Source organism: Buceros rhinoceros, unplaced genomic scaffold, assembly GCF_000710305.1.
Source record: "Buceros rhinoceros silvestris isolate BGI_N320 unplaced genomic scaffold, ASM71030v1 scaffold6914, whole genome shotgun sequence".
NCBI lineage: Eukaryota > Metazoa > Chordata > Aves > Bucerotiformes > Bucerotidae > Buceros > Buceros rhinoceros.
This window is the reverse complement of record NW_010409942.1, coordinates 16,555-28,181: the sequence shown is the minus strand read 5'-3', so window position 1 is coordinate 28,181 and position 11,627 is coordinate 16,555. Positions and strand designations below refer to the sequence as shown.

Genomic DNA, 11,627 nt, shown 5'->3' with positions numbered 1-11,627 from the left:
CAGGATTCAGAAAACCTTGAAAAAACAGTGAAAACAATGGAAAAAATTGGATGCTTGACTTTTGTAATTGGGAGATGAAACAGTATGGGGAAATGAAGAGGCACAGGGGGTCTAGGAGGACATGAGAGGCTGGAGTGATCTTCTGCACGCACATGTTTAATATGCACTACAGAAAAATTGTAAAAAGTGAAGGTTTATTTGGGGTTTTTCCACATTTAATCTTCAGCTTCCACGTACATAGAAATAAAGCACACTCCTTAAGTTACTTATGGATAGATCGTCACACCAATTCCAATTTCTATGAAAAAAATGAAACAAGACAAGACACCAGGTAAGAAACACTTTCATTCTCTCGTAATCTACAGCACGAAAATGTCGAATTCAGTCTAGAATCTGGACAGAAGTGTATGCAGAACTTCTGAAAAGGTGTTATTCTGAGGGATCACATATAGTCTTTCAGCCAAAAAATACCTCACACCATTCAAAACATTAAGAGACAGAACAGGCACAAGCTGTACAGTGAGCTCAATAACCACCATTCACACTGTGCTGTTGTATTTACTCACAGTTTCTGGCACATCACCAAGATTCTCTTCTAATATTGCATATTCAGAGAGTAAGAGGTGGGAGCATTAGGGAATATCACATCAAACCATTCTTTTCATTTTTTGCTGAGAAAAAGACAATTAGAAAAAAGAATGTAACATCCCTCACCCCACATGCAAAGACAGTATTTGCGGTAGCCAAAAACTTGGTGAAAGAGGCATCAATGGAGTGGACCCCACAATGGATAATTACACCTATGGGTGATGGGTGCATCTCAGCTAGACTCGGAAGCCTCCTGAATTACCGTTCTCCAGGGAACGGCAGAGTAAAGGGGAAATATGTTCACATTTCTAATGTATTTCCTTGTTCATTTACTGGCCATTGGACAAGACTGTTAGGTGGCCCTGCAGCCTCACCCAGTGTGACAGCATATGGGGCAATTGCTGACATATTAGTTGAGACAGCACCAATAACGAAGATATAAACAGGATGGCAGAATCAGAACTGTACAGTTCTTCACCTTTCCTTGCCTCTGCCCACCATCAACAGTTTTGCAGGTTGCAAACCAGGAGAATTCCTTCCTCCGAACTGCTGGCACACCAAGCACACTGGATTTATGAACTTCCAGGAAGCAGCAAAGTACAAAGGAGGAAACAAAGACCTGATGCAGAACACTCCTTCCTCATACTGCACCGCTCTGAAACACTGGCCTGGATTACTGTTAGGGCAAAGCAGCCCAACCGTGCCAAGATCAAGGAAAAAATGAGCATCTCTCTCTTCCAGCAGCCAAAATTCAATTCCCCTCCAAGTCTCCAGAAGCCACACATACTTTCTCAGAGGGATCAGAAAAGGTCAAAGATAAACTCGGTTGCAACCTTGGTACTTCCTATGGTACATCGTGCCACTTTAGGAAAGACGTTTTCCCTCCCCTGTGCCTCACTTTACCTACCTCTAGCACCAATACACCGACCCACACCGACACCCTTTCTCAAAGTGCTTAAGATATAGGGTACTTTGTCTGTAGAAAGAGCTACGTCCACATATCAACGGAGGACAGCAGTAGCCAAAAACCCCGCTGGTTTTGTCCTATGGATGAAGAGCCTTCTCTCACCTAGAGCCCCAGGCAAGGCAGACAGCAGGAGTCCATGTGCATGCAGTTCACACACACGAGGCTAGAGCCGAAAAGGAATATCCCAGCCTCCCTCCGGCTGCATACGTAAAACAGGCTTTCACTCCCCCTCAGAAACGCGGATTGTTTGGGGCATTGGAACAGGAATGAATAGGATACAGGAGATGGACAGAAATACCGATGAAGCCTCTCTCCTCTCTCTCTGCAGGGAGTCATTTTTGCATTGAGCCAAAAGCAAATCATACATCTCGGCCAGCTTTCAGCTCAAAGGTCAGCGGAGTACAAAACTCTACTTAGCGGGGTTATACAAGTGGAAAGGGGTGGGTAACAATTTGTCTGAATAACAGACCAAGCACCAAGGGATTACAGAAAAACTATTTGAAAAACAACTCTTCTGCATTTCTATAATCCTGCGGTAAATGAAGGAAACCAGAGGCATTGCTGGTGATGGTTGGCAGGTTTCTGCTGGTGATGGTTGGCTTCTTTATTTTAAATAGCTCATTGATTTTGGATTGTGTCCATCTCCGGCATTGTGACTACACTTCATTTAGTAATTAACTGCAAACCCAAGGACACTGCTCCAGCCAAGTCTTTTTTTGGTTTGGAAATTTCACTGCGCTTCAGTGCCGTTAACCAATCACTCCTATCTCAAGCGGATAAGCCCAAGTTCAGTAAAAGTAAGTATCAGCAACACTGCAACTCAGCCAAATTAAAATAGAGAATGTTTTTGACCACACATAGCTCTGAGTGCCAGTGTTACAATATTAATTATTTTGGGGGATGTTTATGTTTGTAATTTGGGTCAGCTGACTACTGAACCCACTAACAGTAGCCATCCCAATACCCAGAGAAACCAGCTGACCCTGCCCATTCACCAGAAGAAGGCCAGATCAAAAACTCAGTGCTTAGGGACTTTTCAGCTCAACTGGGCATTAACTTGCAAGCATTTTACTGACAACCAGAAATGCTGGGCTCCTTCCCCACTACAGCTAGGTTCCCCCACTGCTTTGTACCACTTGTGTCCCTCCCAGTTGCCTGTTTTAATCAGATCAGATGCTACCAGGACAAAACAAGGTGCATGCAGTGCTGTCACCACAGCTCCAGCTCTTAGAAAGAGCAGCAGGGACCTTCCCCAACTAGCATCTCCCTATTCCATACAAAGCAAAACATAAGTACAGCTTTGCCAAACCTCTTGAGCTTGAAGCAAGAGGAACAGAGTGCTACAACACCGATCTACCCTCCTACAGCTGGGAGAATATGGGAACACCTGGCCCTGCTGTTTGACTCCCCCAAGGACAAATGAATGTTATTTCAGAGAAAACACAAAACTACTGCTCTATGCCCACATGCTTTCACTCACAAATGAGCTTCCTTTTCAGAAGCTGTGACTGAACAATTCCTATCCTCTGCTGTAAGAAAAAGTGCAGCAAAGAATGGTAATTTTTTTAAAACAGCTGAGCTCAAACAAAGCTTTTCAGTGAATCTCTGATACCTGCTAATTTGGGGACTGAAATACAAGGTAGGTTTCAAAGTATCTTGCTCTGCCTCTCTGCAGACACCATCAGCAAAAATATAATCCAGTGTTTGGATTCTCATTACCTCAAATTAGCCTCAGCATAAAATGACAGAAGCAGAGCCAAGCCTTCTGCGGGTCCTTACATGGCACCTGTTAGCACTCCACAAAGGACACAGAAAAGGGAGGGCAGGTTTCTCTGCTGTCTGCCCACAGCAAAGCTTTCCTGTCAGACTATTGATACCTCTTCTGACAGCAACTTCAGCCGGCACACCCACACCACTTTTAATCCACTGACAATGAATCAGTTGCCTTGCTTGGAAGCATCCCCGAGGAGCACAGGGACCGTGTGAGGGAACTTGGTGGGGGGGGAGGGGGGGTAACAGAAGGGTGACTGTGCCAAGTAACATGTATATAATGGGGGGGGGGGGGGGCATTTTACAGCCTGCAATTGATGCCAATGTGCCTCTTCCTACTGAAACCGGGCATAACAGCAACAGCAGTAGAGACAGGAGCTCAAGCAAAAAACAGCCATGCAGAAGCTTGATTTATGAGGTGTTTGAGCAAGGGCTGGGTTGCTAATATTGAAAACTTTCAAGGGCTAAGAATAGCAGGATTGACCCATAGTGCTAAGGCTGTCCATATGTGGGAGCTGGGCATTAGCCCAAACGTAACAAGCCTGCCCACACCTCTGGTACATTTAATCATGTCTTACAGACTAATTATTCTGCACAACTAAATTCAGCACCTGTGAAAATTGTCGTATTTCAGCTGTGGGCAAAGCTACTTAAATAACATTTCCAATTTCAAAAAGAAAAAACACAAACCAAAAATCTCTTTAACTCCAAAACATCCACAGTCCACTGCAATTCCCAGGCAGCGTAGATGTACTATTTAATCCAATTCATATCAAAGTTCCTACTCACAGGAGAAAGCTCTTTCCTATTAATGCCTGTGGCATCTAACTGCAGGTCCTCAGAAGTGTATGCAGACTTCCAAGAAAAAAATATAAGGAGACAAGAACTTCAAAAAACATTCTCTATCACCTCCAGGCCATACTCCCCCAAAGTTGCTCTTTTTTCCTCCTGAAATTTAATTCCAACCACTATGTTCTCAAAGCTGGACTCCTGAAAATCCATTCCTTTTACCACATTAGTCTTAAAAATTATTTCATCAGAATGGGTATAATGTTAACAGCACTGCCTGCTAGAAGCACACAAAAAGCTGGGCAGACTTCCTCAGCAGCAGGCAGCAAGGCTTGCTGCTGCTCTGCTTTGACTACACTAAGTGTACTAAAAATGTGTATATATAAAAGTAAATTGTGTATAAAAATCATAGAAGTAAACACCACACAAATTAATAAATTACTATTTTTAGCAAGTCTGAACCAGTTCTCACTGCTGCAAGAAACATGAAATACCTGAAAGCTTCTAAAATAAGAAAATTCTCTTCTCAGACTTTAAATGTGCTTTTAGCACACTCACACTTTATCATTCGAAACAGCAAAAACGCTAAACAGAGCAAAAGGACAGAGTTAATTCAATGCAAAGATCTTCCCTCTCAGTAAATGTCTCACACAGTCCTACTCTTAGCAACAGAATGTTTATAGAGCACAAGATAAAGAGAGAGGCTTTGCACTGACACCTGGGACAAAACCAAAGCACAAAAGCAGCTCCCAAGGCAAAAGAGAAAAGTTACGTTTTTAAAGTGTTCCCTCCTAATGTGGGCAGAAGGGCAGCCATCACCAGTTACAACAACCAACTTATTTACCCACTTCCAGAAAATACTTGTAAATTTAAACTGTGTGAAATGTCTAACTACTACTTTCATCCCATCAAAAGGCTTCATCAGCAACAGACAACAAAGCCACTGGCTTGACCTAAAGGGGCTGGTAGGTTAATCTATTCTGACCTTATCTTCATTCATGATACTGAAAGACTGCTTGAATAACTTACCAGCATTTAACAACACCAACAGCCACCCTTTGACTACAGCACTTCTCCAAAGTGCCCTCCAACCAAATTTTTTAATCATGGGAGATACTAAAAATTTCTAAAAAGTAATTGTAAGATAAACCAAGACGCCCTTTGGCGTCACTCCTTGGAACAGAACAGAGCAAAGAGGTAAACAACGAAAAGCTGAAAAAAATTATCTTGCCCTTGCACATCTGTCAGACTTCTCCCATCGCTTACTGTCAATTTTAGATAATATGCTATCTCTTATTAACTGTCAGTCACATCTTATTTATAGTATCTCCACTCAGACAGAAGAAACTAGACAAAAAAGTTGATAAAACCTGTCTTGTAACAATAGGATTAATCGTACAGGCGGCAACACTATTTTAATAACTACTGGCTTGTTTTCAAAGCCCATTCCATGAGGGTCCTCAGCACTAAAGATAGCAGAGCAGCGAGTTAAAATTAAGCACCTAATTAGACCCACAGAAGTCAGTAAGCTTGATTCATCACTCAGTGATGGATTTAATCACTCAGCTCTCATATATTTAAAGTTCACAGCCTATGCTTAAATGCCCTTCTGGAGGAGGGTCTCCAGTGCTCAACACTGGAGAGTGCACAATCCTACACGAGTGTTTTCCACTCTACAGTACCATGTGTATGAAGATGACAGCAACCTGTTAGAGCAAGGCAGCTTTGACAACTGCCAGAGTTATCAGCACAGACTTCCAGCACAGGTTCTGTCACGCATTCATGTTTAACTCTGTGGCTGTAATTCTTGAAAACAGATCACTCCTTGAGTGACCTGCCCGGGAGTGAAACATTTTGACATGGAGAACACTGTGTTCTTACTTGACAGAGTAGTTAGAACACTTCAGCATCGACAAACAAATTCATTCTCATTTAACTTTCTACTCACGTAAATGGTTTGGCAACACGAAACAATATCAAAAGCACAACCAACCATCAGGCACCTAAACGGCATTTGAAAATGCCTTGAAAAGAAATCCATGCCGATCTCTTTTTAAATGATCCTGGGAGCAAGGTCTAAGCTTAAATCTATTCCTAATTAGATTTAGGCAGATGCTTAAAATACCAGTCAAGATTAAGTGTCATCACCTTTTCCAAAAGCAGGATCAAAGCACAGGGAAGTAAACCATAAGCCGGTGACTAGAGCACGCAGTGCGAGAGACATGAAAAACAAAGGAAAGAGCTTGTCCTTCAGACTGCAGAGGATACTTTCCTGCACCCACAAGACTGCAGCACCTCAAAAGTTCCTACCTTGAAAAGCTGTGATGTGACCAACGATCATGTACTTCAGTTCAAAGTTCAGTGCCTGGATACTTTGCGTCCTCTCCCGTCGAACGGCTGCCTGGTAGCTGTCTTCCATTTTTTTGGTGCAGCAGGTTGGTGCTCGGTGTTGACAGATCTGTAAATCTGACTCTTAAAGCAAACAAGAAGAACACAGAAATCAGAAACCCTTTCAACTTACACCATAAAAACAAAAAATGCTTCTCAACATCAAAATAACCACCATGTGTAAACTTTTGAAACAAACACAGCCCATAAGCAATGACACTGTGAAACATAGCTCTTGTCTCCGGGACACTAATTAGACTGTTTCACCTAGATTTGGATAACATCACATTATCAGCTGCTAACTTATTTTACACTATTAAAGGCACTGGGCACAAAATCATCTAAAAGGTCAAGGCACAGCAGAATCACTGAAGATCCACATTCAAAGGGGCAACATTTCCACGGTACACCTTGTGCTGCAGGCATAATCGGAATTTGAGGCATGGTTTTCACTCAGATATAGAATCTGATATTCCCCTGTGTAGGGCCTCAAGGAAGCACCTATTCACCTCTTACGCCAGAGGAAGTCTCTCAAATTTTCGAGCTCCTAAGCAGCTCACTCAAAAAAAAAAAAAAAAGGCATTTGAGTTTTCTGAAAACTATAGTAGCTGGCTCCCCTCCCTTTTCTCTCTAGTTTTAATATATTTAGTTTCTTTCTAAATCAGGTGTCAAAACAAAACAAGCAGCAACAGTTGCCACAGAAATAGAATTGGTTTCTGAGCCTCAGTTTAGCTGTCTAGGGCCAGAGGTAAGAAACTTGACTCCACACTGAGAGACCCACAGCTACCTACAATTACTGGGAAGGCAGACAGCGCTACTTCCATTTCCAGTCTTAACTCCCAATGAAAGTCAGCCAGTAGCCACCTGAACAAAAAAAAACCTGGTTTTAAATTCAGTAGACCTCCATCTTCTTAGCAGTAACCTTGGCATTTTTGAAACCAAGTTCTAGCCTGCCTGTATGTAAAGGCCCTGAAATCACTTCCACCTCACAGCTACAGAGAAAGTTGAAAGTCAATTAAAAACTTAATTTCATGGATGTTTTTGTTTGGTTTTTCAGAGGAGCTTGTTTTTTTTTTTTTTATATCATTCCATTGCTGTGTTTCGGTATGTTACGGTCCTTGATCAGGAAACCAAATCACCCAGAGCCGTGACAAACGCTCGGGGTCTATCCACTCTACACCATGGGATTTGTAGGCACCAGAAAGTTCCAGAAAGGAGCTGTATATAGATGAATACAGATGAATATATTCTGGTGCTTCACAAATATATGCTTCAAGAAAAGGAGAAGGAAAAAGCAAGGTACTATTAAACAGAGCAAATCCAGAAGCAGATGCATAAATAAAAACCTAACAGAGCCAAAATAGACGCACAATACTGAAAAACAGGTATCTCAACGCAATTTCTCAGTAAAACAAGAACGAACACCCCAGCGAGAAGCCCAGCACCAACGTACTTCAGGACTTTCCTTCCCTCCACCTCAGGATGCAAAGGGGGCCCTGAGGGGAAGGGGCCGCAGATGCCCATCTCCAACCGCATCCCTAAGGCCCTGGGGAAGGAGACACCCTTTCCCAGGACTGCTGGCACTGTGCTGCGGGCCAAGCTCCTCACAGGTTAATGCAGAACAGGACTCCACATATAGCTGGGGATGATGAAAAACAAGAGGTACACTGAAAAATCAGCAGAGAAACGTCCAACCCACCAGGTCTGCTCAGGGCCATCTCTGGCTCTACAGCTCACGGAGACCAAACTAGCAGGGAGGAGCTTCTACAGACCTCCCTTGCTGGAAAAAAACCCACACCAACACTGAGCTAGCTGAAATCTTGGACTTGAAACTTCCAGTTTACAACTCTCATTTGAAAGTACAGCTATTTTATGTAAAAAAAGGTCAAAACCGAAGTGAAACGTTTCAGTTTACCCACATGTTTACACCAGTTCACAAACACAGAAGCTGTCATGGACCAGCTGACTCAGAATACCATTTCGCAGGTGGATTTATTTCTCGCTTGGATACAGCCTCAAAAATAGGAAGAAAGAGCTCTGCCCTCTCCAGTCTGAAGTCCTAACCCCTGCTGAAAGCCCTTGAGACAGGACCACTGCACACGGGCATAAGCTCCATGTAGCAGCAGGAGAGCCGGGCACGCTCGTCACCGGCTGGGCATGCTCGTCCGCTCATGCCTGCCAGAGAAGCTGTCCCAGGTTGAAATTAGCTTCTTGGCTGGGCTAATTTTAACTTGGATGGGTTCCCTGATCCAGCTAACCCCATGAGCATACGTTTGTTCTGTCACAAGGAATCGGGAGTTGGGGAAGGAGCGCTCCTCTGAGCTGGCACCACCAAGGGTACATGAAATCACAGCACGGACTGCTGAGCAACTAAGTTCTCAGCAAAGAGGTGTCTGTGCAGAGAGGCTGGAAATATTACTCAGCACCTGCAGTGCTGGGCTGCTGTTCCTCGGAACATTTCTCCTGACAGCAGCCCCCTGATTCTTTGTTCAAAAGGCTTTTGCACAGCTCAGACCCATATCAAAAGGGTTTGAAACGCAAAGAGCTTCGTGCTGGCTATGTGCCGGCCCTGGCAAGGACGCCACACACAGCTATCAGCGCTGCGCCCAGCCTTGGCCTTTGAACTCAGGCACCACAGGAACCTGCATCTCCTCCAGAAAGCACTGAGAATACGGGTATCTCAGCTGGAACAGCACTCCTGGGATTTCCCCACCCAGCTATCCCCTCCCATGAATACTCCAAGAGCCTGAAGATTAGTTTTTGTTGGTCCAGAGCCAAAATTATGCTGGAGGCACTCGTAAATAGAAACAGCATTAAGCCCATGACAGTCCAGGAGCCTGATGTAAAACACAGAGCAGTAAAAGACCAGCCAAGAGCAAACCCTGCTCCGCTAACAGCACTGTCAGGTCAGTGCTGTCATGCAGAGCTTGGCAATTTCACTTGCTTCAATACTAGCCTGGAGGTATCGCTTTTAACACAATTATAGAAACCTAATAGAAGTTCTTAGTACTATACCTGCCTGGGTGCTGCAATCAAATTAGAACTGATTAGTAGTATCTCAAAGTCTTTAATAATGCTGACACTAATTTTAGTTTATCTCATCTCTTTCATCTTAGTGCAAAATACCCTCTTCAACAGAAGAAGAGGGGAGGAACACAGTGACCCAGTGGTGACCAAACAGCACGCAGCATGAGACACAGGTTCAGCACCACAGCTCCTGCCCCAGAGACAGGCAGCACCCCGAGGTGCTGTGGCCATCACCTCCTCTTAGCATGGGCACTGCTCACTGCCAACAGGGAGACAGCCTTAAGGGCAAACTCCTCCTTGAAGGTGAGGAACAAAGCCATTCTACACACCAGAGAAAAAGCCATCCACCATTTGTGAATTAGGGAGAACAACTTACCAACAGCATTATTTCAGCAATTGATTCTGCTCATTTCTCTTGAACTTTCTTACCTGCTTTTCCCAAGCTGCCTCTTATCGCAAGGAACCTCTAGTTCAACCCTTCCCTTGAAGCAGGTCAAAATACATGAGGGCTTCAATCCAGCCGAGTTTCAAGCATCTCCAAGGATGGATGATCCCACAGCTTCTCTGAGCCCCTGTTCCAATATTTGACCACCCGTGTGGTAAAAAAAATAAGTGAATTAAATAATTGTATCTAATGAGAATTTCCCATGTTCCAACTTGTGTCCGCTGCTTCTCAGCATGTGCCTGCAAGAACCTGGCTCCACTTTTCGCTATTTCGCAGGAAGGTTTATAGTTTTTCTACAACAAACCCATTTTGTGCTTCAGATCAGATGGAGAACTACTCTGATTATTATGTACACTGTTTCATTATTAGCAAGTCTGGTTTTCCCTTGAGGATTGGTTAAAAGTGTGGCTAAGCTTGTTTATTTTTTAAAGTAGGAAAACTGCAAACTTTACAACTTTACCGTTATTACAAAAACCCACAGATTAAAGTATCTTGCTCCACTTTTAAAAACAAAGTCAAGCCACATTCAGAAGAGCAAGAAAAAACTATCCTACATATGCTCAGAAAGCTACACATCCGTACCTGATGCCCACCTGGGCAGTTCTGCTGAAATCAGCTCTGGAGTATTTTGGTGTGCGTTGCTTGGGCATTTGTTTTGTTTTAAACCGGCAAAGATTTCCATTCTCAACTTTGGTACTTAAAGGCAAAGAGACTTTGGCCATTAAAATCTAGCTGAATTGTAAATTAGCTTCTCCCAAAAGCTAAATATATTTTCATTTTGTTAGCTGGCCATGTAATTTAAGGGTTCTTCTAACACGCTGTAAGAAGCTGCTCTGCACTGTCTCCGAAGTGTTGTACACCCTGTAAAAGTAACACTCAACCAGAAAGCCAGACTTTTAACACACAGAAATTGATCGACCTTCACCGACGGTTTCAAAGACAGGCTGATTTTTGGTTTTAAACCCATAGCTTCCACAGCATAGAATATGCCTAAGGAAACATGATCAGAGGGTGAGCTCAGTGCAATCCATCTTCTGATAGTTTCGATTCCTTTGTATTTTGACAGACTTTTCAACAGTATTTCCAAACAAAGCTTTAGTCTGAAGCCCAAGATTTTAATGTTGTACAAATGTCTTCAAAGACTCCGAGATTGATTATGCCTTAGTAACAGAGGAAGCTGCCAGAAGTACCTTGCATTGTGTCTGGCCCAGCTGAACAACAGCCAACACTTTGTCCTTCTTGCGACTCATCTGTCTGGTACAGCTGCTGCCTCAGCCAGAGGAAAATTCAGCAATTAAACCCCAACTAATTTAGGGGAGGAGGTCAAATCAAATGAAAAAGGAAGCAATTTCCAACCAGGGCTCTCCCTGTAGCTACGCGGTGCATGACAAAAGCGCACACTGGCACACCAGCAAAAGAGAATCCAGCCACTGGGAGGTTCTTTATGTAGCTCTTGTGCCTCGGCAGTGCTGAAGCCATCACTACCTTCAGCAGCATGGCTGCTGTCACTGAACACTCAAACACAAACCACCATCACCGAGCAGGGAGGACAGCTCACCATGCACCTCACGCCACTGCTCAGTCCCGTGCCAACTGAAAATGTTTTCAACTAAAGACACCAAAGTATATTAAACTCAAGCACAATGTGTGCAT

General features: G+C 43.6%; 1 protein-coding gene across 1 annotated transcript in view; it reads right to left on the bottom strand.

The window, feature by feature from the left end:
• LOC104492808 (glypican-5-like) overlaps positions 1-8,815 on the bottom strand; it is a gene marked incomplete at its 3' end in the record, with an annotated part of 61,697 nt that extends 52,882 nt beyond the window's left edge. Inside the window, exons 1-2 of the mRNA XM_010135407.1 lie at positions 8,788-8,815; positions 6,425-6,586 (exon numbers count right to left, since the gene is read on the bottom strand). Coding sequence (XP_010133709.1) covers positions 6,425-6,533 — 109 coding nt within the window. The remainder of the gene's footprint in view (positions 1-6,424; positions 6,587-8,787) is intronic.
• Between the last annotated feature and the right edge of the window lie 2,812 nt (positions 8,816-11,627).